The sequence below is a fragment of the Stegastes partitus genome, unplaced genomic scaffold, assembly GCF_000690725.1.
Source record: "Stegastes partitus isolate 25-593 unplaced genomic scaffold, Stegastes_partitus-1.0.2 Scaffold29, whole genome shotgun sequence".
In the NCBI taxonomy this organism is placed as follows: Eukaryota; Metazoa; Chordata; class Actinopteri; family Pomacentridae; genus Stegastes; species Stegastes partitus.
Window position 1 is genome coordinate 200,652 of NW_007577760.1, and position 27,874 is coordinate 228,525.

General features: G+C 40.7%; 1 protein-coding gene across 1 annotated transcript; it reads right to left on the minus strand.

The window, feature by feature from the left end:
* Positions 1–994: 994 nt before the first annotated feature.
* prss12 (serine protease 12) lies at positions 995–25,965 on the minus strand. Its single transcript, XM_008298500.1, has 13 exons — positions 25,588–25,965; positions 24,021–24,159; positions 22,832–23,004; positions 21,537–21,687; positions 20,781–20,959; positions 19,940–20,081; positions 19,600–19,820; positions 16,218–16,359; positions 11,971–12,179; positions 11,294–11,372; positions 10,100–10,222; positions 5,642–5,937; positions 995–2,817 (listed from the first exon to the last, which is right to left on the minus strand). Exons 1-13 carry the CDS (start codon positions 25,946–25,948, stop codon positions 2,495–2,497), a joined length of 2,538 nt encoding a protein of 845 aa, XP_008296722.1. The 5' UTR covers positions 25,949–25,965; the 3' UTR covers positions 995–2,494.
* Positions 25,966–27,874: the final 1,909 nt, after the last annotated feature.

The following is a 27,874-nucleotide window of genomic DNA, read 5'->3' on the forward strand; positions in this document are numbered from 1 at the left end:
TGTTTCTTTAAAATGATCATATATTTGACTTTAATAAGGCTATTGTAGTTTAACTGTTTTACGCAGAGGAGAAATAAATACAACCAGTCAAGGAAAAATGTGGAGACTGGAACTCTGGTTGGATGGAACTGCAGTGCATGACCAGAAGATGGGGCTCATTTGTTAAACACACACTTTGAGAAACACTGGCATAGAGGATGGTTGTAATCCAGGTTGTCTGTCACATCTTTACTCGTCAGTTGATAATAAACAGAGATTCCGTTTTAATTTTTGTTGTCAGTACTTCTTAAATTTACGTTCCCGTCACAAATGAGGCACGGAAAAAAAGGTCGTCAACGAAAGGGTTTCGTTGACAAAATTAACACTGATCCTCACTAGGGTCGTGGGGGGCTGGAGCCTATCCCAGCTGACTTAGGGTGAAGGCAGGGGACAGCCTGGACAGGTCACCAGTCTATCACAGGGCTACACTCACCAGGACGCAAACTGGGGATCTTCTAGCTGCGAGGCGACGGTCCCAACCACTGAAGCACCATGCAGCCCTCATTTGTTAAAAACAAAAACACAGACCAATATATACTGTACACTGATAAAAGAGTATTAGGCTTATGAGGAGCAAAGCTGTAAACACTGTATGAAACAAATGGCACATCTCCCAGCCACCAGTGTGTTTTTCACCTTCTGAGTCTGTATATGAGTCGTCATGGCCCTACTGCTGAACACACCCATTGTAGCTACTGCAAAATTGGGTTTGAGTATTATGGCAGGTATTTTACGTTCGTCTGTTAGATTTTATCAATTCAATAACATCACAACAAGATGCAGACACGAAATCTAACAGAAGTGCAGTTGAGGTTAAAACAAAGGCCAAACTTCAGAGAAGGCCGTGATGGGAGAATTCACAGACGTCCCGACTAGCATGATCCCACCACAAGATAGCTTCTGTTGTTCAACATATTTTCAGGCACGTGATGATTAAAACCAAAGAAACAAGAAATTCTGGAAAGGCATATTTTTATTTCTGTTGTCAAGATTCCATGCAGGTTCCTACTGTCACAGTTGGTCCCAGTTCTTGTTTGCCTTGTAAATTAAGACAACTCAGAGACTGGCTGCCGTTACTGTAGACACTGTGCGACATACCAGTGACACACTGTACGACTGTGTGGGGGTACATGTTGTCTGACATGGGCGTGCTCACTTTGACAGTTTGCAGTTAGAAGCAAACTTGAAAGAGCTCTTTTGTTCCAGCTGTTGTCACCTATATAGGAATGAATGAGACAACGTGTCCTACAGTGCAGCAACCACTTAGAAAGCATATACGGTAACACAAAAAAATGTTTCTACTTACACAACTTACAGCCATCACGAGTCAAATATTTTAAGCGTAGAAATTAAACACACAGGAAACGCAGACTTTTCACAAAAGTTTAGTTTGTGAAGAGATGTTACAGTACATTACAACATAACACAAAGTAAGTACCAAAACAAAAGAAGGCAGTGTAGTGTCTGTTTTTTCAAGTGTACCGGACTGTCTCCCTTCTGTGTTGTCATAAGCATGCCAACAGTGAATTACCCCACCAGGACAAAAGAACTTGAATTGACAAAAGTGTCGCTGTGACTAATCAACACTTGGAAATACTGTATTTGTGCTTTGATTTGGAAACACTTTAGTCCCTTCCTTTCTCTGCAAATGTCAAGCAGCACCGAGTCAAGGACAAACACTGATTGTTGCTATAAATGATAAAAGCCTGAGAATTACTAAGACCTGAAATCTGCCTTTCACACAAAGTAAAGCAAAGAGCACAAAAGAGACAATTTACAAAAACATAAATGAAATGAGGTTTAAAGACGTATTTCACTTTTGGCAAATGTCAATATGACTAGAATGCTGAACACAGAAGCACGGAATATCATGCAATAAGTACCAAAGAAGGGTTCTTAGTGCAAGTACGCAAATTAGTGTCATTCCATCGCTTACTGTGAATGCATGAGCGCATGCATGTATACTGTGTTTGTTTTAACACTGTGGTCCCTTTTCAATCACATGTTTCATATCATAACTTACAATACACCTTCATAACAAAAGCAAGCACAGAAAACATCACTTTTTAAAATGAAAAAAAATTGTGCAGTAGGCAATGCCACAACAATGGCATGTTTTTACAAATCTTGATTGAATACCATTAAAAAGCTTTCACCTTCTAAGATTATTTAATAATTAAAATAAGTGCTAATGACTTAGATGAGAGAAAAGTGTTTGTCTCTCCAAAGAATATAAAAACGTTTCCAGGAGAAAAAGGTCCAGCATCGCCTTTTTGTCTGTTGGATTTAAAAGTCATGTTGTAACTTACAACACCATAAAATCAGGTAATGATATGATGACATCCAATATTCATGGCTAAAAAAAATAGCGGTGCGTCAGCTGGCACTCAGCTGATGGAGTCTTAAGAGTCATTTAATCTGACTGAGAAGTCCGTTGCATCATTTCGTTCACCTTTCATCGCTGTTTCTCCTCACGTCCAATTACTTTGCGTATCCAGGAGCTGAAAGCAGAGACTTTAGTGTAGACACCAGGAGACTGTTGCGTCCTGCAGGCATGACCCCAGGATGTGACCCCATAAACCACCCAACCCCCTCCAGGACGCTCACACACCAGTGGACCGCCGCTGTCACCACGGCAACTGTCCACGCGCCTCTCTGACTGGATGCTGCCGGCGCAGAGCATGCGACTCGTGAAGGCACTGTGGAAATGCTGCTGGCAATGGCGACGGGGAAGAAGGGACAGAGGGGCCTGCTGCAGGGTCTTGGAGTATGAGCGGCCTGTAAAAAAGAAAAGAGCTCAGAATGAGAGGTTGGGAAAAGTTTTTGTGGAGTTTATGTCCCAAAGGGAAATGGCGCTGATTCAAGTCACAGCAGCATACTTTTTTTTTTTTTTTTTTTTCTCTGTCACTCTCAACATTTTCACAACTTGGCATGAAGTTTTGTGTCTTCTAATGACAGATGGTAATACTCAGACTTTCCACATATTGTAACCAGCAGCCTGATATTCTTAGCTCACAGTGAAATATCTGGATAAGCATTAAATTGGTTGCCATGACATTTGGTACAGACATTCAGATGATTAATTGCACATGAAACCTAGTGCAATCCTCAGTTCAACAATTTCTGTTTATCCAAACACTTTGATTTACGATACAAAACCTGCATGACTATCTGGGTTTAGTTAGCTGAATAGCCCTAAACTAAGATGTTAAACATTAAACTTGGTAAATATCAGCTTGCCATCATCATTACTGTGAGCATGTTAGCACTCCCGACTTTGGGCTTTTGAGATTTGTGGATGTGAAGCAAACAGTGATCCACATGCTCGCGAGTTGTGCTAAATATATTTTTTAATTTTGCTTGCCTGAGCAGTGTGTAGCAGTGTGCAGCAGACTCCACTTGAGGAATTTCATTTATCACAGTCTTATTAAGGGAATTAGAGGGCTTTAACTTACAGATGAATCAATTTCAAGCTTTCTGATAAAGTATAAGAGCAGCTTTCTTCCATTCCATTGTGGTTCCCAGTCTGTGCCTAAAAAAAAAAAAGACTAATCCAATTTCCTTGCATGCAGATGTCTGCTTGCACCTCAAACAACCAGCAGCGGCATGGACATTATCTGTCCTGGCTTTCTACGATTGCGTAGTTGGAACACGCAATCAAGCTGCAGGGAACCACTGCTGAAAACCGAACCCCAGCCTCTGCAGTGGTGGGTGTTTTTTTGTTTTTTGTTTTATTCCCCTGCCTCTCTCCATGACCACACAGTGTTATTAACAAAGCAGCTTACAGTGGTATGCATGTGTAAAATTTGCTTGCGTGTGTGACATCAGAGCAGCAGACAGCCAAACACAAACAGCTGTACAAAGCAGACATGTGGCCTTAAGTCAAATAGCCATTGCTGAACGTCACACACACTGAAAAGCCTGTGTTGACTCACGACTCGCTTAAGTAAGCTAATAAAAACTCATTCTCCCATCCAGACATACATATTATGTCACACTTTAATTGTACTGGCATTAAAAGAAACAAGTTACACCTCTCAGTGGGAGGTACATGCTTCGGCATAAGCGTGTTCATTGACCTTTAAAAGCCCTTTGTGACTAAGCTGCTATGATTAATGACATCAGCATGTAATTTAAAGATCGCTAACAGATGTGTGTCTGTGTACACAGTCAGGTGTCTGGTCAGACACAAAAGATTAAGTCAGGTTGGACAAAACTATTTACTGGTGACGGATCAATTTTGTCCCGCTTTGCAGTTGACCTTCAAAATCACTTTTAAATGGAGGAAAGAAATAATTGCCTTATATTCTTTGAAAAATGCGTAATCAACCTCAAAATAATAAACCACAGCTAATGTGCTCTTATTTTGTTTTTCTTCATTATCTCCCTGTTTCACACTACGGCACAGCGAATTGATTGATGACGGTTTCCTCACACTGTAAGACATCTGATTATTTCCAGCTGTCAGTATAATTTTTTAAATCAATGTTTTTATGACATCATATGTATTTATTATGAAATGTTTTAAATTAATATGAAACTTGTGGGGCTGCACGGTGGCTCGCAGCTAGAAGATCCCTGGTTAGTGTCCCGGATAGGACGTCTGGGATCTTTCTGTGTGTAGTTTGCAAGTTCTTCTGTGCAACATGGGTTCTCTCCGGGTTCTCCGGCTTCCTCCCACAGTTCAAAAACATGTTGAAGTTAATTGGTGATTCTAAATTGTCCGTAGGTGTGAATGTGAGTGTGCTTGGTTGTCTGTCTCTAAGGCCCCACATAGCAAAAATGGTGCATGTAGACAGGAGGAGACGGAGTTTGGCATCACAATATGCGACAAAAGTGTCATCGGCGTCATATGTGTGCGACCCATGTTTACAGTTTAGCTACTATGATAGAAAGTCAATATTTTTAAGTATTTTACTTATTTTGTACTCTAACACCACATTTAGGAGTAGCTTCACTTCTCTGTCGGTCCAAACAAACGACTTTCGCGCCATTACTGTTGAAGTAAGAGGAAGTGGCTAGCTGGCTTTTGCATGGCTTTATGCTTCGCGTGACACTGCCCCCTATAGGTTTGGCATGCGCATAGCAGCTCTTAACCACGTGTTTATGTGGGTTTGGGTAAACAAAGATTTTTTTCTGAAAATGATCTGGCGTAAACAATGTTATTTTTAAAAACGTAGATCGTTTATGTAAATACCCAGCTGTGTACAAACGTGGCCTACGTGTAGCCCTGTGATAGACTGCTGACCTGTCCAGGTGTCCCCTGCCTTCATCCTGAGTAAGCTGGGATAGACTCCAGCCCCCCGCAACCCTAGTGAGGATTAAGTGGTGTATAGATGATGGATAAAACTTGTGGAAACTGTATAAGTGAGCACAACACCAAATCTATCTGAAATTGTCTTTTATTTTCTCTACGAGCCTTTATTTGAGAGGATTTAAAGGTGCGAAGACCTGACAAATTTCCAGATACTGTGACCCTGAGATGTTAAAAGTTGACTAATTAAAACAAACATATCACTATTTTTATATGGCATTTGTTGTTTGGGAAATTATGCACTCAGTGTTTCCCAGTCACCCCTCAAAATCACACACATATCCTCACCTGTGTCACCCCAGCCAGTAATGTGACAGTTGCTGGCTTGTTTGAGCACTCTCTCCTTCCTCATGGGCAGACATGCGGGAAGGACATGACGGCTGAATGACACACACTCCCCCGGCATCTGGCCCAGTGCCCCCGGTGACAGACGAACCAAGGCCAGGTCGTAATCGTTGCTGTGGGAGTGGTAGCTTGGATGGAGGACAATTTGATCGACGCCATACTCCTCTTCGTACTCCTCAGGGACCAGGGAGTGGTAGTCGCCCACTCTAACTTTATACTGCTTGGTGCTGTTTCCATACCTGCGGTGGGAAGGATGGAGGGAGGCCATTAGAAATAAAGGGTGTGTTTGTATCGACAATCCCACTGGGGGATACATAAAGCACAGGCAATAAAATTCAGGATACCTCAGAAAGACTTGGCAAAAGTACAAGCATGCTACACTGAGCTGTGAAATCCTCTGCACGGAATGAAGAGATTTTAAACTTTGACTATAAATTTGCAAGGTTTTAAAGTGTTGTCCCCTTAGCAAGATTTTGTATATCTGGCCTCTTATGAGAAACAGTGCAGCCGGAGATCTGAGCACACTGGTCTCATGACAGTTTACGTAATTACCGGGGGTGAGTCACCTTGGATAAGAAAGGATTGCACACTTCTTGCAATACCTCGAAAGACTAAAACATTTCTAACTTGGACGGAGAATGTGTAGAGAATGGTAACAATAAATCTGTCACTCTGTCCGTGTGTTGTTTTTATCTGACTCCTTGGTTCACGTAACAGATTGTTAGGTACACTTTCTGTTTACATGTCAGGGATGTTTGGCCTTTTTGAAAAGTGGTAGAAGAAAGATAAGAGTAGATTGAGCCAGAGAAAAAAAACAAAAGGAATAGAATAGAATAGAATAGAATAGAATAGAATAGAATAGAATAGAATAGAATAGAATAGAATAGAATAGAATAGAATGCTTTCATTGTCGTCATACACAAGGTACAACGAAAATAAAATGAAAAGGAGAGGAGTGGAAGAAGGAGGCCTTTTCACTTAGCCAAGTCTCTGTGTCCAGTTACATGTGGTGCAGTGTTTCCGGAAAGATCTCCTGACCTGTGAAAGCCAATGCGTTTCTGGTAGACATTTCTGGTAGGAGACATTGCTAACCAGCCTTTCAAGTACATCAATATCCACACAGACACACACACACAGGCACACACAATTTGATCTACAATAAATCACTCTGACTATACATAGCTGATTGCAGTAATGGAGCACAAGATACCAAGCTTGATCCTGTGCTAAAGGCAAAATCTTAGGATTAGAACAGACCTTTCACATCTTGTTGTTGTTGCTAAAAACAGTTAAAAATCTGGTACAGTTACAGCTAATGTCGGTAAGCCCCCTGCTGTATAGTTACAAGGTATAAATAGGTTTAATGCGTTGACTGCATGTGACCACTGACCTGAGGTCAGTTTTTATGAACCTACTAATGCTAGTGTAAGGAATCACGTAATATGATCATGCTTGTAATGTTGGATAGCTGTACCTGAACTTATCACTATTAACTCGTCTGTGCTTGTGTGCAAATGTGAACAAGCAGAAGTATTTTCTCTGCACTGTGTGACTGTATAAGTGTACTTTTGTTGTTTGTTGCTGTGTGTATCTGTGTACTTGTTTATGCATCACCCTATTTCGGTTACCGTACATGAAAGGTGACACTGTGAAGTCGGAAGTCTCTCTCTTGGCTTGCATGCTCTGGCTTGCTTACAGCAAATTTCTTTTCAAAGCTGTCATAGCAGGTTTGCAGCAGTGACGACTGATATGTGACCAAGCAGGAGGGAGACATAGTTAGTATACTTTGTGCTCAATTAGCAGGCAAGTATTTCTCTGTACACTTTCCAACTACAAACCATAAAAATTTAAACACTTATTCGATTTAATCATTTCAACTTTTTAAAATCATTTCGGTGTAACGAGGGTAGGTATGGCCAAAAGTGAATAACACTTTATATTAAAGTGTGCATAATTGTTATGCAGCTTCATTACCTTGGGTGAACTGGGCCTCAAAAGAGATGTAACTGACACTGAAAAGTCAATAAATTATAAAATGCCTTCGGAGAGTCAAAAAATAGCTGAACAGCTAAACTATTGAGGCAAAGCCATCAGACAATCAGTTGCCTACATGCATGTGAAAAGTATGCAAAGATGAAAAGAAGGGTGCAAATTAACTGCAAAAGACTTGAGAACAATTAAAAGCAAAGCTATCAGGAAGCCATTATCCTCCAGTGCCAACATATTCAAGAACTGACACCCATTTCGAATGTTGGGAAGTAGATGGTGTCAAGAGACACACATCAAGATTGGGCAAAGAAATATATGAAGACAGACTTTTGAAAGGTTTTATGAAATAAAAGTGACTCTCAAACGGATGAGATGCCTGTGGCTGGATCACTAATGTACAAAGAGTACCACATCAAGTCAGGGGCCGGCAAGGTGGAGGAGGGGCAACGTTACAGACCATTTTAGGCAAAAGAAGGACTGAAAATCAACTCCCAACGCTTTCTTCAATCAGTGCTACAATACAGGAAGAAGTCCACAGCACTCAAGAAATGCCGTGCCCTCTATGCGGGACAATGATTCGTCAAATGTACTGCTCTCTATATTCCATAAAGAACTTCTCTAATGTAGGTTTTACTGTGAGGGAAGACAACACTTTGAACAGCATTTGGGAGACTGCAGCTGCTGCTTCAGTCGTATTTGACCATGAACCAATCAGGAAACTGACAGACTCCATGGATGGAAGGCTCATGGCAGTTATTGAAAAGAAGGACTGCTATTTTGATCACTGAATATTTCTGAAAGTCCAAAAATGCTCAGTAACAGTCATTTTGTGTTACTTTTTTATGACTTTGCATAGTAAATCTGCACACTTACATATTCCTACATGAAAGACAAAACTCTTGTTTCCTTTTGTTAAACATTCAGGTTTGAGGTTCAATAACATTTTAGATTCACTCAGAGCATTGCATTTGTTCAACAATAAAATGAATAGCGAAGAATGCAATGTATCAAATCACGGTGTCTGCAGCATTGTCTGTGTAATTTCTTGTACGATTACATAATCTACAATAACAAAAGCAAATCCAAACATATTTGTATAGTCTGTTATTTATTATGTTTGGTATTTAGGGGTGCAGCTGTTACATTAAGAAGCTGTTTGAATGAGTGGCAACTATGTGGCCTTATACTATTTGATGCAGGCATTAGCATATGACAGTCATAACAATGTTCTCAGATCAACAATGGCACTGACAAATTAATTCCACGAGCATCTGTCATTATTGTACTTGTGTATAGTGACAATAAAGGCATTCTATTACAAGCGATTCGATGTAACAGCCATGTAGGTGAGTCATTAAGCGCACAATAACAATAAATCATTCTGTTTGGCTCAAGCCTACCATTTGTTTAATGTTTTTTTTGTGCAAGCAAGTTGTGGAATGCAACCACAAAGACATGTGGATAGGACAGGATTATATTAGAGGCTAATTGAATTTGCTACTATTATGCCGACTGTGTGGTTTTAAATTACGTACCACTGAGTGAGAGTAAATTTCTTCATGTCAACCTGTGATTACACTGCTGATTAAATAATCACAGAAATAATTAGTCCCAGAAATCGATTGCTGTATCCCAAATGGTCTTAATTTGCAACACCCAGTTCCTGCTTGTGTCATTTCAAGAAGGTAGATTGCAGTTTGAAATCCCAGAGTAGAGGTCCCTGTATAAAAAGTACATCTTTGACTGAGAAAGTAGCCTGGGAATGGCTCAAGTAATGACACTGGAAAAGATTTAGTGAATGACTTCTTCCTCTCGTTAATGTGGAAACATGAGGATTTATAGTGGTTGTGCTGCTGAGGCCTGTGAAGAGTGAAGGTTCTCCTACCAAACATTGGAACCAAACCTGGTAACACAGCTAAAACGTATTATCCTTAAAGTACAGTCGGACAATCTACCATTAACCGTATAAACATTAAATGCAGACTCAATCATTGGTGTCTTAACATGTCTCTAAGCTCTCTCTTTCTACTTCCTTCCTACTGTTTGCATTAGGTGATAGGCCCCTAGACTAGGTGAATTTGAGATGAACTCATTGCCTGTCTCCCCACCCCCTGCACCACAACGACAGCCAAACCACCTCTGATTAATGCTAACATTGTTCAGGCCTCTGTCAGACCGGGAAAATATTGCACACAAATGTAAGTTGTGTGGCTGAGTTTAAGGTGAGTTCAAATTTCAAACAAAAACATCAAGTTAATGCTAAACATCTTTAAGTCTGAACAGGCAGAGAGTAACGTATGTAGTATGTGAAGGCAGACTCACATTTCCATGGAAAAAATAGCTTCTAAATTCTAACGTATGCAACAAGTAATTGAGTTTGTGTATGAGTGGATGTGTGTTTGTTTTTTTTACCTTTTGAAGCAGTGTGCTGAGGTGAGGACCCAGCAGGTGTCAATGAGAGTCGCCCCACACACTAACCTCCCGTCTCCCCGAGATCCTCGCAAACGAATCGCAGCCTGCCATGGCCAGCCGCCCCTGCAGCCAAGCATGTACACAAACACACACATAAATACACAAGCAATTAAAAAAAGAGATGAAAACACACTGTCAAAGACTTCCAGGAACTCTGGAAACATTCAAGGAACCTTGCTGGCTTAGGGGTTGTGAAACCTTCAACAGCTTAGTTCAGAAAAGAGGTTACTGGAGGAACTCCAGAGAGGGAAAAAAATCCCATAATAATCAAAATGTAACCCTAAACACCCCAAAATAGTCTGTAGCATTGGTTCCTCAAGGAGGCATTTTGAACTTAAAAGGTTCCTCCATAGTGGCAATGGTAAGGAACCCTAAAGTTCCCTTGAAGCTCTTTTACTTCCAAGAGTGTAGATAGAGTAAACAGTACCGCATTGTAACAGGAGCAAACTGGGTCAGACAATGCTCACAATGACACCGAATGACATTTTACTGTGTTGTAAAATCAGCACATGGGGTTATTGTACCGTGATTCATAAAAACAAAGCCGTAAACAGCCAAAATAGCAACATCCAAATACGATTTATGTGCTGGATTTATGGGATGACAGTAAACCTTAGTTCACCTGGCAGAGTCAGTCTATATGAGTCTGTTTCAAGTACAAACATGCAGCATGTCCTCTCAATGTGTACACACACACACACACAAACACACACACACACACACACACACACAGTTTAACATTTACTAAGAAATACATGAATGACATACAGATCTAAACATCTACACATCCGGCTGCCTTTCTCTTTCTCCCTCTCTTTATTACACACACATAAAAGACACCTGTTTCTTGTAAAATACTGTAAATCACTCTAGATGGCAAACCCACATTTTAGCCTCACATTCCTACATTATATTCACACATATTTACTTGCATGCTTTCACTTAGCCACACGTAGTGTATTTTCATGTTTATCTACACACTCAATTTGCAATGTCTTTGCCTGAAGCCTGAAATCAGCTGCTTTCCATCTAAGACTTGTTGGCTTGAAAATGTGACCATTATTCTTTATTCAATAAGTGTCTGGTAGGCTTTCTATGTGCTGTTATTAATCCCGCCTGTCCCTTCCAGCTTACCGCAGAGAGTTTTCTCCTCCTATGATCCGGCGCTGGCGAGTGTGTATGAGCCGCAGACCACAAATTGAGCTGACAGGATCTGACAGAGACAAAAGAGGAACCATTGGTTGTGTATATGTGAGAGTGTGTGGGGGGATGATGATTACTAAACCATACATTCCAGCTCAGATGCTCTTATTACATATTTAGACTGGTTCAAAATGATAATGTTTGAAATTCATCTTTTAGTACCACATATGAACCTGAAATAAATGAAAAATTAAATAAATGAAAGATCAGTTTCATAGTCCGGTTGTACGTGATGTTTAAACGAAAAGACAAAACACCCTCCTGTGTGATCTGATACAGAAATGGTAGCGATAGCACAAGCAACGGTAATAGATATCATTGCATGATTCTGCCCTAGCGTGTGACAGACAGAGTGAAGCAATAATACAGCTCTCACAATTTTACCATCTGGACATATACACTCACAGAAGTCCAACACTTTCTGTTAAAAATCGTACCTCTACATTTTTTCATCGTCCTTTGTTTTTCATTAGTTTTTCAGTGTTTATGACGTATTGGATGTGTTTACTAAACACTTTATAGTTTTTGTAGCACTCCTGACAAATCACTGCAGCTCTATTTATTTTCAGAGCAACAACAAGTCAAAAACATCTGATTAATTAACTCACCTTTGACCTCTTTAGAGTAGTGAGGTTGTGATTCACCATAGTCACAAATGACCCCAGCATCCTCGCTGTGGCGGCAGTTGTGTGTCCCGGGCATCTGTTTGATACAGTCTGCTAATGAACGTTCCTCACCACTGCACTTCACGTTGTCCACGTGGATTGGCCCTGTCCCCTCCCCGAAGTAGGCCATCACACGTGCTTTAGCAACACCACTGGAAAGGACAGACAGAAATTTCATTGCCATTGTTTTATCAGTTGTATAAAACAGGAAAACTGCTAGAACTGTACAAAGGAGAAAAAAAAAAACAGTCATACTGAGGTTGAAAATCAAATCCATCCATCCATTATCTATTCACCGCTTAATCCTCGTTAGGGTCACGGGGGGCTGGAGCCTATCCCAGCCGACTCAGGGCGAAGGCAGGGGACACCCTGGACAGGTCACCAGTCTACCGTAGGGCTACACTTAGAGACAGACAACCGAGCACACTCACATTCAAACCTACGGACAATTTAGAATCACCAATTAACCTCAACATGTCTTTGGACTGTGTGGGAGGAAGCCGGAGAACCCGGAGAGAACCCACGCAGAACAGAAAGATTCCGGTGCCCCCACCGGGGGGAACCTTCTTCTTGCTGCGAGGCAACAGTGCTAACCAACTGCACCACCCTGCAGCCCTGAAAATCAAATGATCTGCAGAAATAAAGATTAGTGAGAAATATTTGTATGCAACGTTTCAAAACAGAGGTAATTAAAGGGGACATATTGTGCTTAATAATTCTGGGTCTCCCCTTGAGTAGTTTTACATAATTTACAGTTAATGAAAATCTTTATTTATCTCATACTGGCTGTTAAGCAGACCCTGAGTTCAGCCCTTTAAGAGCCTCAGAACGTCTTCTTTGTTCTGATTGGACAGTTTCCAGAAGCCTCCCAATGGGCAGCATCCAGTGCTTGTGAACACTCATCATTTTAATAGTGTGGAGATTCAGAGAACAAACTGTAAACCTACTAAGTAACATAATTTCTCATTTTTTATTGAAACTGGCAGCTTCTCCAAATCATCTGTACATGTTTGAGCCTGAATCTGATCTATGAGTGTAGAAAACACTAACACGTGAAGCAACAAAAAATATATAACATAATAAAGCAAATTATCTTTGTTTCAGTATTAGAAAAATAAAAAATATGTCCATTACATGCTTTTTGTGTGACATAACAGTGGATTTAATGTTTCAGTCACAAACTGTATGCATATTTTTTTTGTAGGTGCACATGTGGGAACTGCACTAAGTCTAAAATATCAAATAAAGTGAAAGACGTCTTTTGTCAGGAAATACCAAGCTAATGTAACTGGCAAAATGGTATTCCTTGATGAAAGAAAGTGTTTAAAAAACTGGTGTTCAGAGATTCTTTTAAAATACATTTACCTCAGTATTTGAAACTTTAGCCACTTTAAGTATGAATCTGACATTGTAACATTAAATTGGCTGATCTAATAGTGAGAGATATATCCTTCCACCAAAGATTGCAGGCAAAAACAGCAAATGCTCGGTCTACTTTCATTTTAAGCCAAGCTCTAAGGACTCTCAGTAGAAGCTGTTTGGCCGACACACATTAAGTTACATCACAGACACAGCATTTCAAAGACGTACTCAGGGGTTTCATCCAGAGCCTGATAGGTAATAAAAATGTTATATTGAATTTTGAACTCCACTGGCAGCTAGCAGAGAGTCCAATGGTGAAAAAGGTTTCCTGCAACTTTATTTTTGTTAGAAGGCAAACAGCAGCATTTTGAACCCTTTGCCAATGAGCTTCTTTTAGCATTGGAAATGTAGCAGCGCCTGTTTTGTAAGAATCTAGGCCACATAGGCCAGATTTCTTTCTTTTTTTTTAATGTTTTGTTGGGCTATGCCATATATAACTTCTTTGGTGAAATGATTAAAGCTCAGCTGCGGAATTCTAAAAATTGTGCAGTCCTACATATTTTTGGCCAAATTACGTTGAAACATGTCACAAACAAAAAAAGTCACGAGTTGAAATACTTAGCTACCACATCTTTCTGTCTGCATGTGAGTGTACAAGTGTAGGTGGTGATGACGTGTTGGTTTAGATGTTATGGTTTGACATTCTCAGGCTGTGATGCAAACCAGGTCAGAAAACCTTTACAATCTGATAACAGCAGCATTTGTATCATTATCTCACCTCTGACTTTAATTAGCCAACAGCTGACACACGAGTCTATAGCTTGTGGTTGTGTATGTATAGGTTGTGACTCTGATTTTAATTAAGGTTGATAGATAGCTGAAAGAGAAGGTCTTGTGTTTCATCCCTGGGGTTTGGCGGGTGACAGGGCTTGTATCGACAGTCATCCACTGGGAATCTCATGTCTCTTACTGAGACATCTAGTGTTGTATCTGTGTCTCCAATAGCTCCCCAAGCAGTACTTAGCATGCAGAGGGTGAACCTTCAAGTCACTTGGAGCTATGCCGAGAGACTGACATCATGCCTGCTTGATGTGTTTCTGTGGCAACGCAAAGTTATCGTAAAACAACAGTTAGTTTTGAGTAGTACTGAGTTTTCTCAGACATCGTATTTTCTTTTTTACTTTAGACACTCATTTTCCACAGGGCTTGGTTGTCATTGCGTTAGTTTTAAATATTGTGAGAGGGAAACAGATGATACAATCAAGGTGAACGGGTAAGATGAAGAGACATGTGAGTTTTTTTGACACTAGCATATTAGTTTGTTGCCCTGTTATGTTTTAAGTACGATGCTAGCTAATCAAAAATTCCAGTATATGTGAGTTTTAGTAATAGTCTAGTTTCATGTAGGGCCATCTTCAGCGTGACTCTGGAGCAAATTGTTGACTTTGAATACAATTTCTATGAAAGTGTGTCGTGTGTGTCTGCGTAAATTATGTTTAATCACCACCATAGCAACTTCTGACCCTTAGGGACCTGATGTTCATGTAATGACCTTTCACCACACCCTGTTTGAGACAGAATGATAATCCTAACATGGCTTTTACACGCCTCTAACACGCTTCCTCTAACTCTCTCACACTTATGCGCTCCAGATGTGGCTTTCATCTACACCCAGATGTATCACAGAAAATTAGGTGGCTAAGAGAAGAGTATCTTCTGCTGAGGAGTGATGTGAGAGAAAATGAAGCCGGTTTGTTATGGTACTGTTTTCCCTTGCCATCCCATTGTCATTGTTCTGGAAAATGAGAAAGAATCTCCAGAGGAAAAGATAATGGGCCACAGGTTGTTTGCTGTGCCTTGACATATCTGTCCCTGCAATTGCACCTTTAGCAGAGCTGACCTGCCCTTTAATTGGATGTTTTTCTTGGCTCTGTGAAAGGGCACAGATAAAATCACTAATAACAGCAGCTGGAAGCATGCCAGGGCTCATAACAAGCATTTAAAAACTTGGCTGCACAATTTCAAAAGACTAATGAATTAAATGTAGTAATTTTCAGTGATTTAAGACACACTGTACTTTTTCCATTGTATAGTAGCCCAAAAACTTGAGACATGTGTGATGAAGTGTGAAGTAGAAACAGAAAGATTGAGAAATGGAGAGATGAAAGACAGACACAAAAATAGGGGTTGAGCATAACACAGATGCCAAGTCTAAGGGGTGGTGATGGATTTTGCAAACAGACTAGGCAGTCTGGATTCACTTAAGTGAGTGTATGCTTTGCAGTGCCACAACTCTCAATTGAGCTTTTGTCTAACATTTTACCTTTAACCCACTATCCCTAGCTTGAGCAATACTGAGAAAAAAAAGTTGAAAAGGGATGGTATAACCCTAACATATACCTGTCAAGTATGAGAAACAATAGTGTTGTGATGTGCAGACACCTACATGTGTACTATATACATGCAATATACGCCTAGTCACTTCATGCACTTTGATCAACTTGGGGAATTGTCTGTATAAATAAAAAAAAAAGCAAGACAGTCAAGAAGAATTTCTAAGCCTTTGGCATTTTCTCTAAAAATTGATTTGCATTTTTTTTTAAAAATCTCATTCTTTTTTTACCAAAAGTTAATTGAGACATGATCATCAGATTAATAACTGCTGTGAGTGTCTAAAATGAGTCACTTCCAGCAGCACTGTCCCCAAATGGCAAGCACAAGAACTGTCTTGTGTGTACACTATGGGCATTTATAACTAGTTGCTTTTGCTTGTTACCCTAAACCACAAGACTATTTCGTCACATGTACAGACATACACACATACATACCTGTAGCCCAACTGCCGGCACACCACCTCAGCGTCATGATCAGTCCACCCATCATCGCAGACGGTGCCCCACTGACCAGACAGATAGAGCTCAACACGGCCCTCCCGTGGGCTTTCTCCCCCCACTAGCCTTACTGGCACACCTGAAGAACACACACATAGACACTCACGTTTTAGACTGACATTGCACAGACTTACCGTGTTGGCACAGATGTCTGTCTGTTCATTAAAGTTTCCCAATACCCAGCCTAGAAATGCTTTTAAGACATTACACACACATTCCCCCACAAACCTGATCCTCCAGGCTAACATGTCTCGTGAATGAAGGGCATGTGCACGCATGTTCTCTACAAAGAAAGAAGCTGGAACACCTGTCTGTTCTCTTGCACAAAGCCACCTCACTCACTCAGTGTGTGTGTCCAGAGGGGGAGACTTTTTAACTCTGGTCAGTCTTTGGAAAGAGTGTTTATTTTCATTGGCCCTCTGCTTTTCACACACTCTCTTTTGTTCGTTGCTCCTTGAAATGCTGTTCACTCAAACTGTTAATCAAGTCAGTCTGAGCTATACGTTGAAACCATCCATCATTTGACTGAACATGGATGCCCAGACATGTACATACAAACACACACACACACAGCCTCATTTAAGTTAAAACTAATGTATTTTCCAAGTGTCTACAGTTTCAGGATCCGTTTGCACTCCTGCCAAGTGTCAGGTCAATCTGAATTTTTGTTTGCCACTGAAGCAGCTAAAGACAGAAAGCAGTCATGAGAATGTTCTTTATTTCTAATACATTATTCAAAAGGCTTTAAATACCCTGTATTGTTGCTCAAACACTTCACATTCGTGTTATAGGCAGGAATTTTCTAACAACATTGGTGTGAAATCATTATCTGTGGCTGTACTAAGGTGAATTATGTGCAAGATCCAAACATTTTGTGAGTGCCTCTGTGTGTGGGATATAAGAACTGTAAGAGGGACAGATTAAGGTAGGTGGAGTTAACTGTGGGAATGTTTACTTCTTAGTTGGTGTTGGCTATTGAGGAAATGCTCATGTTTGTTCTCTTGCTTAGAAACACAAACAGTTTTTCCCTCTCTTAACATACACAGTCATGCTTCTTTAACGTCAGAGGACAGTACACTGATATAAATCCATTTCACTGAGACGTATCCCAATCTCAACCATAAGCAATACCTGCCTATTTCTAGGCTTTTTGCTAACACCAACCTTATCAAACCAAGTCTCCACATTTAAATAAAAGGTGCTTATGAGGACTTGCTTTTTGTCCCCAGATGGGAGACATGTCCCCACTATGTGACTTTGTAAACAGCTTTAAGTCCCCACAACATAAGTGATACAAGGACACACACATTATGTTACTGCTCTGACATGGCCCTAATGTGATGATCTCTCACCACAGACAGCGAAAGAGAACCAAAGAGAGTTCAAAGCACTGCCTGCTTTATCTGCAGTTTTTTCCTTTTCCAAAAACAACACAGACCGATCTGCCCATGGCATGCTGCGGGGAGAATGGAGGATTTGCACACACATAAACACTCAAACACAAACAAACATGCAAATTGCTTTGTAGTAATGACATCAATCTTTGGTGGGATGTTTGCGAGAGGAGAGTGTCCCTCAGGCTCTTGCCAAACAACGTAAGCCTCCTAAACCCTCCAAATCAAGCAGCCATTTCAGTCTGTATGCGCTCTCGGCACAAAACAGTCATACTCCTCCAACGTATCATATCTTTGGATATAACACTATCATTTCTGTGACACTGACCAGACTTATCCGGGTCATACATGTGAGATTAAACATCAAGACAAATAGCAGAGAACTGAACACTTACTTACTGAATGATGTGAAATCTGAGCCACTCGTCGGCTTCAGCCATCTCGACCGCTATGAATCTTTATTGGTGTCTGGAGGCTACAGACACAGACTTGATAAATGGTGCTACCATTCAGTGCTTCCTCAATCTTATAGCAAGTTCTAACACCGCTGAACCTGCGTGTCTTTTCTTATAAAGAGGTAAGGAATGCAGTTTTACTGCAACACTGATCTTATATCATGTGATTGTGTGGCCAGTGGTGCTAGCAGTGATCCTTTTTGCTTTCAGGACTTACTTTAGTTAAAGGTTTGTTGTAGGTTCATTTAATCATAATGACTTTACAAGCAGCACAGTTAATAAGGTTGGACAAGCCAACTGACAGCTGTGCTTATTGAGTTAGCGTGCCTTACATCATCCTCTGTCTGTCTCTCAGAAATGTTGGCTTTCCTGTTCTGAGTAAGATGAGATGTAATTGACTTCAGGCTGAGTTGGGCAGGATCTTAGTAACAGATTTCATATCAGCTTGCCATTATCTGGTTTTATGAAGTAAAAGCATATTACATAGATTCATTCATCATTTAGTTTCCTGTTCCTTCTTTCCTACAGAATAAGAAAGCTGGAATCCTACAGTCCCTTGCAACATCTAGGTTAATCATGCTACTAATAATAACACGAAGTTAAAATCTTTTTTGTTTGTTTGTTTTTTTACAGAGTTTTCATAACATGAATGAATTCATTTGCATGCACGATACTTCAGTATAAGTAAAAGACTGAAGTATTTCAGATTAAAAGAGACTCCTCTGCTTCTTATTTCAAAGTTAAGAGGCCCAGATGGGAGCGTTTTTACTCCCCAACTAAGCCTTAAAGGAACTACCAGAGGATCTCTTGCAGAATTCAGCTAATAAGGGTTAGAAGGTCAATAGCAGTCTGGAACTAACCCCATATGAGCTACAAAAGTGATTGAAATCCACATTAATGTCAACTCTAAGTTCCATTGTACCCAGCGTAGAGATAGTAAAACAGCGGTGTCACAGTGACCTGACAGCTGAATGATTAGGGGGCACACCAGCGCATATGCCCTGAGCACTGGACCCCTGGTCCGATTCCCAGCTGGTCAGACCCATTTGCTGCACGTCACTCCCCTGCTCTCTCTCCCTCGCTTCCTATCTCTCTACACTGTCAGATCAAATAGAAGCAAAAAGCCTTGAAAATAACTCTTATGATAAATAGTGGCGTTAGACACACTCCTACTTAGTCCAGAAAGAAATGGGGCTGTGGCATCTTTAAATGACTTAAACAGGTGAAGATTACATTGTTTTAAACAAAGCAATCCAGTGTATGTTAATCACTGGATTGCTTTGTAATCACTGCAGGAAACAGGAGTGAATCACCGATTTGTGTTGACTTCCGTCAGCCAAGATAAGATGAGAACAGTGGCACCTGCGCATACAATACATATCTGCGTACACACACAACCATGCACAGATCCTTCTCCATTCATGGCACTGAGATAAAAAGGTTTTACAGTAAGATTAGATATTGTCTTACTGGTTGGAAGACTCTCTCCACTGCGTTCAGGGCTGCATGCGATGTTAACATCTTCATGATGTGTGCAGTCATGGCGGAGCCACTCCCTCCTGTTGCACAGCAATAGGCTAGGTTCTTTCCCTGTGCAGCTCACATCATCCAAAAGAATAGGACCTGACCCCACCCCGAAGCGTGGGACTGAGGTGATGTCTAGCCCTTCCGAAACGAGAGTCTCGCCTAATCTGTAAGCCACACATGTAGATGCACATCCACAATCAAACACATTTTTTAAACTTAGAAATGAGGTAGAAATAGGAATTCATGTGAATGTGCTTAAATGGTCATGAATGTTCAGCATTACCTGTAACCAAGTTGTCGACACACCACGTGTGTGTTAGAGTCTGTCCAGCCGTCATCACACACTGTCCCCCACTGTCCACGGTACAAGATTTCTAACCGTCCCTCATGGCTCCCTGATCCCCCAACTAACCTTGTGGTACCATCTGAAGAGAAGAACAGAGGAAGAGAGAGCAATGCCCTTTTTCATAAAGGTACATTTGAAATCTTACTGTATATTTTAGAGAGTTTTGCAGGTTTTAAATTATTAGAACTGATCACAAAATAGTATAAAAATAGAGCACAATATAGCTGCAAATTGCATTGTAATTACTCAGAAAGGACAGTGCTAATGCATGACCACTGGCAGTAAGGATGAAGAAGCTCAAGGGAATCCTGTTCAAACCGAATTGTCAATTTAATTTTCACCTTCCACCCTTTTAATGTGGATCTCATTTTTGTCCGTACAAACTTGTTTGCCAAACCTTGTCCAAAACAGACATTCTAACTTGTCAAAACAAACTTTAAAATAGTAACATTACTTGCAGTGCTACTTAATTTAGGTGTTCCAGTAGGTTATTATGCACAATAGAAGGGTAGATGCATCATAAAATATAAATAGAATGCAACCAATGTTAATGTTATCAGTTACATCTGTGTTTGAAAGGTCAAAACCTCTATGGTAAGAAATATGTATCGCCCTGAACAAATTTTTCAGGGTCATGCGTACATGCTCATGTCTGGACCATGATAAGGTGTAAATTCCTGAAGAAGATTATCTATCTTGATGTGCTAAATATCTGAGTGCATTCCACTTGCATGTCTCTGTCGGACAGACAGATGGCTTGGGACATGAGTTGGCCTACCTGTGAGAGGGTTGCAGGACACTCCTGCATCCTCCGAGTGCAGACAGTTGTGTTCTCCCCAAGCACCTTTTGGACACTGCTCCAGAGTGAGCTCATTGCCTGTGCAACGCACCTCGTCTAACCACACACGGCCTGAACCTTTGCCAAAATGCGCCTGGCCCCAGGCCCTTGCAAAACCGCTACAAAGAAAAGAGAGGGTACAGAAGAATAGAAGGTTTGCTCTTTGGAAATACTAATGCAATGGAAAACAGATGTTCTGACTAGCCAAGACTTACAAAATACACTGTGTAGGATACCGTATTTGTTTAATTTAGAAATTAGATAGATTATATGGAACAAACCTATCGTATTTCATATTTGTTATTGAGGAACTGTCACACACATTCGTGCAAAAATAAACTTTGCAACACATTTGCTGAGAGTATAGTGTTGCTAAATATGCATATCTCAGTGGTGCTAGAATTCATGCAGGAACAATGAGCCTGATTCACTATTTGACCCCCAGATGTTCTTTACTGCTCACTCCTCTCTCTGTGTGTCCGAATGGAAAGAATACTTGTCATACTTTCGGAGACAGAGGGAGAGAAAGATGGCTGGACACCCACAGTAACTCATCTCAGCTTCCCATCTCTTTCAGTCACACTTTTTTCTCACTTTCTCATACTCACAATGTATTTCCTTTATGCTAATTATTGGTTGGAATTAATATGAATATGTCTTTGTATGTGTGTGTGTATTAGTGGGGTGCCCCTTCACCTCAGTCCCAGCTGTCGACACACCACCTCTGCATCGCTGTCGTCCCACTGGTCATCACATATGGAACCCCACTGCCCTGCATGGAAGACCTCGACTGTGCCCTCTGACCCTGACCGACCTCCCACCAGCCGTACTGGGAGTTGCACAACTGCTGAAATGCACACAAGCATATTATGCACATTTACAGAGGCTGATAGTAGAATCTATGCAGAGTGAGACACATTGCAAGGACTTTTTAAAATATATATTGGGTCATTCAATCTCAAGTCATTAGAACAATTACTGCTCAACCATCTCTGATTTGCCTAAAATTTTAAAAGCAAAAAATCTAGATATTTGTGAACGTTTAGCTTGATATAGCAAATACTTGCTATTCAAGATAATAATTTTTTAATTGTCCATTAGTCCATTTTCAGCATGTCTTGTTGCACATTTGTTGCACATAAAATTTAACGCTATGTTTTTTTAAAAAAATCTCAGAAACTATTTAAGCGAAATGTTTTTATCATGTCATTGATGCAGAATCTGCAATATTGCACAAGTAGCTCAAATAGATGAAATGAAAAGTCCCATCTTTGAACACAAATTAACAAAACAAATTAGTAATGCAGAAGTCCACTACTGACATTTTGTTAACCTCATGTAGTTACATGCCACAATAATACAGAAAAAAATATATAGAATACTTTTTATTATGAAATACTTGATCACAAAAATGAAAAGAAAGTATTTTTTTTAACTTTCCAAACTGCTTCAGCAGGTAGCTGTATCACGACAAATACATATTGCTAGATAGACTGAACCAAGTAGAACAGATTTCTGGAGTTTCAAAATGGTTCTCAAAATATAATGATGAAAATAACATTTAACATGGGCATATTTTTTAGTTTGTTAGTTTGAAGGCAGAAACTTTGGTTTGGGGATTTCTATCTTTATTGATTTCTGAGATACTGTGATTCAAATGTGACCTAAAATTTCAAAGTGTGAAAAAACTTAATGAAAATGGCAAATTTCTGTATTTTTCAACAATTGTATCTTGGTATGTATTTATTGAATGATAAAACATTTTGCAGATAGCATTTTAAATATTAAAGTTTCTTTAAAAAAAAAAAAAAAAACATTACATGGAAATCAGAGCTGGTGGAGCAGAAGGCCAATGATGACGTCAGACGGAATAACCATATCAAGGGACAATTTGAAAAACTGAATGTGTGCTGTAGGATAAGAAGAGATCTCATTATGCCAATCCAAAATTCTTTTTCATTCTTTCTATAATTTCCCATTAGACGGCCTACCTGGCTGTTGGGTGCAGGTGATGGCTGCAGCCAGAGAACACTCTCCTCCATTCCAGGTTGTCTTGGGACACTGGAGCAGGTCTTGCTCATCTCCCCTGCAGTGGACTGCCAGCCAGTGAATCCTGGCCATGCTTGGATTGAACAGGGGAACTGCACGAGCCTGACCTGAGATCCTGCAATGTGATCAATAGCCAAAACAAGTTACTTAAAGTAATCTATAATGTTTTTTTTTTTGTTTTTTTTTTACCCTACTACTGACATCAAACCTAATCAGAGGTCTAATTACAGTTGCTTGCTAACCATTGTTTCATAAATCCTGTAGCCAGGCTAAGGTAAGCCAAAAAGAGCAAAGAGTACAGCAGCTGTTTTAACCTGGTAGCCGTAACCCCAAGCTGTCTATATGTTCTCCATCTGCGATTTCAGGGCCATTGCAGTCAGCAGTTTTCCACCCAACAGCTTTCAATATCCGGCCGTGTGAAATTCATCACCAGCGATCCCAGCTGACATATGGCTGACATTTGCCCTCTTTCTTTTCCGCTGTGGACTTTCATTGACTCCTGTGTGAATATGCACATGCCGACATGAATGCACACAGACGTGCGTTCATGTCAGCATGTGTGCCAGAGCTGGCATTAGTGACAGCATGTGTAGCAAGTGCACAAAATGTCCCTGTTCTCCAGGGAAAGTGCGACTCAACTGACTGCATCCCATCCTTTGAACACTGCTGACACGTATAATCTGCCTACAGGTTCCCTTGAGAGCTCATCTAGCATGTCAGCACCTGATAGTCCAGACCACAAGACAGTCACAGGCCTCGTATGTGCAACACGGACAGACACACATTGAGAGAGGGAGTGGGCTAGTAACAACGTAAATAGCGGAGCACTAAAGGTATTTAAATACCTCCGGGGAATGGAGGGTTGGAATGCGAGGGTCAGGCACAGAAAAGTGTAGACTATGAAGTGAAAGGAAGAGAATGCCAGCATGTGTAAGTGTTGCGAACTTCCCCGACACTCCCACCAATTTTCCATCGCGCTCGACCATCTGTCAGACCTCCAAAAGCTGCTTCAGATTGTGAATTTATATGGCAGATGGTGAATGCACTTGCACCTGTGTCTGAATCTGTACGTGAGAGAAAGAGTCAGACAGGGAACCAGTGCAACATCCGAACGCGCGTGCACCCTCTCACCCTTTGCCCAGTTGTCGGCAAACCACCGCAGCATCTTCGTCGCCCCAGTCGTCGCTGCACACGGACCCCCACGCTCCTCCCAGGTACACCTCCACTCGACCGTCAAGCTTGGAGCGGCCTCCTTGTAGACGCACTGAGCCTGAGATGGCGAGAGGATTGAGAACAGTAAGACAATACAGTGCAAAAAAATAAAAATACAATGCAAAACAGATGTGTCAGATGATGTTAAAACTGGTAGGAAAAATAGAGTAAAGGAAGCAGGATGACAGAAAAAAAAGCAGAATTTGCTGTAAAGCCAGTGGAATCAAACCGAGAAACATGATTGTTCATGTGTATTTCACCACATCACAAGCTTTCTACAAAAAGAACATGAGACATGGAACATGAGGAAAAAACATATTTCACTCTTCAGTGTCAGGGCATTTTACAGTTAACTGTTGACACAGCATTTTTTCCCCTGTGAATGAAAGATGTTTTCTCCCTGTAGGGCTCCATACCTCGCAGCTAAACTATTATATTCCATGACTGATTTACAGGCGCATGACTGGTTCTGAGAAATGTCTTACACCTGGGAAAGAATACACAAGCTTTAATATGAAAGACATAGTTGCAGTCACAGAGTGAACCCATGCATGGTATATACTGCTGAAGTAGTTTGATTGCTTTGTGTATATGAAGCGTTACGTAGGCCAACAGAGAATATCTGGATGCATGTCTGGGCTGACACACACGTATCCATAAATACTCACAGGTGGATGTCTGTCTCGTGTTGCTATCTGCATATCTGAACTTGCATTGGAGAGAACAGCCAGTATGTTCAGGCCTGTCTTTTCACAAAAGCACAGAACACACAGGCTTCCACGCCTCACCTACAGACGCACGTGACTGTCCAGACAGCTTTGATCAACTGGATAAATGTTTATCAGTTTGATCTGTGGTAGGTTATTTATCCATGCTGTAGACACACACACACACACACACACACACACACACACCAAGACTAAAAATACCACATGCTGCCCTCCTTGTGCCAAATGGAAATGACACACTCTATGCCTTTCACCACTCTCTCTCCACTTCCATCAATCCAGGGATGCACGACTTACACCTTGTGTGGAGTTGTCATTTTACTTAGCTCACATAGTACACTTTATTTTACTCTCTTAAGCTGATCGTGTTGTAGAAGCCTTCAACAAATAGCTGTGCACTCAGCATGAATGATTCCTACTTGCCATCACATGCACTAGTCACACCTGGGAGACTGAAGGTGTGTCCCTTCTAATTACTTCAGGATGGAGTTGAACACCAGTGCAGCTAGACAACTGTTCACAACAGTGCAAAAAACAAACAAAAACAAAAACAGCTGCAGATTCCTCATCACCTTAAGTAAAATTAATATTGCATGTGCAGGGATTTACAGTATTGATTACAGCCTGACTTTTAAATGATCTGAGTTCAATTGGGGGATCGGTATGCATGGGATCTGAGTGATATTCTGCAGATTTTACATTGTGGATCCCTAATAAAAACACAGTACATCAGCTGCTGAAGAGGCCTGCGCGTTTACCTTGTTTACAGTCGCAGTAGCCCCAGTCCACTCTGCCTCTCTGGCTCCTGAAAAAGCACCAGGGTCGGATCCTGCCGTCCGGGTTGCGGCAGTGGTTGTGATCGCCTATCCCTTTCCCTGGGTAGCGCTCCGTGAAGCCGGCCACCTCGGTCCAGTTCATGCACCGGCTGCCGGACTCGGTGACGTCTATCGCTCCCCGGTAGAAGCCGTCTTTCCCGCGGCTCCGGACGCAGTCGGTGAACGGCAGGATGAATGAGGGGACGCTGCTGGAATCGCCGCCGATTGCCGCCCAAAGCGCGGCTGTTAGGGCAAGAAGACGCATGTTGAGTCGTCCGTGGCTGTCGGGCAGCTGACGGAGCATTTCAGCGGCTCTTGTCTGGCCAGCTGACGGTTCCCAGTCACCCAGGCAGCCTCATCGGCCGGCCGCGGGACCAGAGTGAGTGAGGGGGGGAGAGAGAGACGGGACGCGGATCGATGAGGCTGCTTTCTGCGTGGGCTCAGGGGCAGGCAGCCCTCTGAGGAAAACCCAATAACACACATGATCGGACTGATTTTCAGGCAAAATCTGATTTCAAAGACCCCCTCATTTTGCATAATGTGGTCATTTGGGATGTGTGGGCTTTAAGTAGTCTATAATTTTGACATAAAAATTTAATTAAAGGTAGGCTGTCTTTCATTTTATGTGGAGCCTACCTCTACTTTACAGTTCAGCGAGGAGCATATTTGACTTTATGTGTATAGTATATAGCTTATAATAATATACTGGACATCATACTAATATACAGTCGTCCTCAAATTTATATCCTTCCATTAAAGAAAAGGCAAAATTCTAAATAGTCACTCAAATAGCTAGAAACTGAAAAAAGTAATAATGATTTTTTTTTTAAAAAAAAAGCTAAATTATTATTTTGTGATACAAGACATTGCTTTTGAATTGTGGGTAAAAAGAATAATAATAACAATTTTTAAAAAACAAAACAAAAATGTCCCGGACAAATTAGAGCACTTTGCTGATGAGCAGTGGGTCAAAATCAGAATACCTGTCAACAGGTGCAGAAGACTGATTGAGAGTTACAGAAAATACTTGATTGCAGTGATTGGCTCAAAGGGTTGTTCAACACAATATTAGTTTACAGGTCCCATCATGCTTGTTTGCTGTTTTGTTTTGTTTTTTCTTTTAATATTTCTTTTGAACCACAATTCAAAAGCGATGTCATGATTTTCATTAAATATTTATTTATTATTACTTTTGTCAATTTCAACTTATTTCAGTGACAGCTGTTTTTTTCCCTTCGTTAATGGGAGGGTATGAATACATTTGAGGATGTTCGGAGAATGTTCTCAGGGCCACGGATTGTTTTCCATGACAACAAAAGAGGAACATTCTCAAACCAGCATTTTAAAAAACATGTTTTCAAGATGTTATCTCGGCCTCTAGTGTTTTTTTTTTGTTGTTGTTTTTTTTATGAAACGTTTCTGTAATGTGATCAGGTGGAGAATTTTGCCAGCAAGATGTTTTGGAGATGTTGTTGAGGGAACGTTCCTCAGAATGTTCTACAATGTTAGATGTTGCAGTGCATGTTTTCAGTGCAACATTGATTTTAAGAATATCAAAGCGCAGTTGCCTAACAGCGTCATCACCAAATAATTCATGACTGTATCAATCATTTAGAGATAATAATCAAGGAACTGTTAAAAAAACAAACAAACAAACAAACAAACAAACAAACACCCTTCTTTTGTAAACATCACTTGAACTTCGCTAAACGTTCTTTCAGAACATTTTAAAACAAATTAACAAATTCTAGCTGGGATGTCCTAAATTCTGGGTCAGTTTGGGCCTATGCCTTGTTCCTTCTTTGTCTCCCCTTTACCCTCACCCCAACTGACTGCAGATGGTCACTCTCCCTCTCTCCCTGGACCTAGTTCTGCTGGAGATCTCTTCCTGTCATAATGAAGGTTCCTCTGCACCATCACGAACAGAAAAAATAAAAAATAAAATAAAATAAAAATAATATAAAGTTAGACAAACAAAAAATACAGGACAAAAAAACCCCAAAACACATAAACCAAATATATAAACAAAACCTGTTCATAGGGAATCCATTTGATCCTTGGATTTGTGAGGATTTCATGTATATTTTTGTATGGTTGTAATTTTAGATCTAAATTTACTGAGGCTAGTCTCCATAATGTATAATACTGTAGGGTATTGGCCTTCATATTTATTAAAGTCTTGTAAAGTTGTGTTTTATCAATTTTTTTGTAGGGTTCTAAACCTTAATAT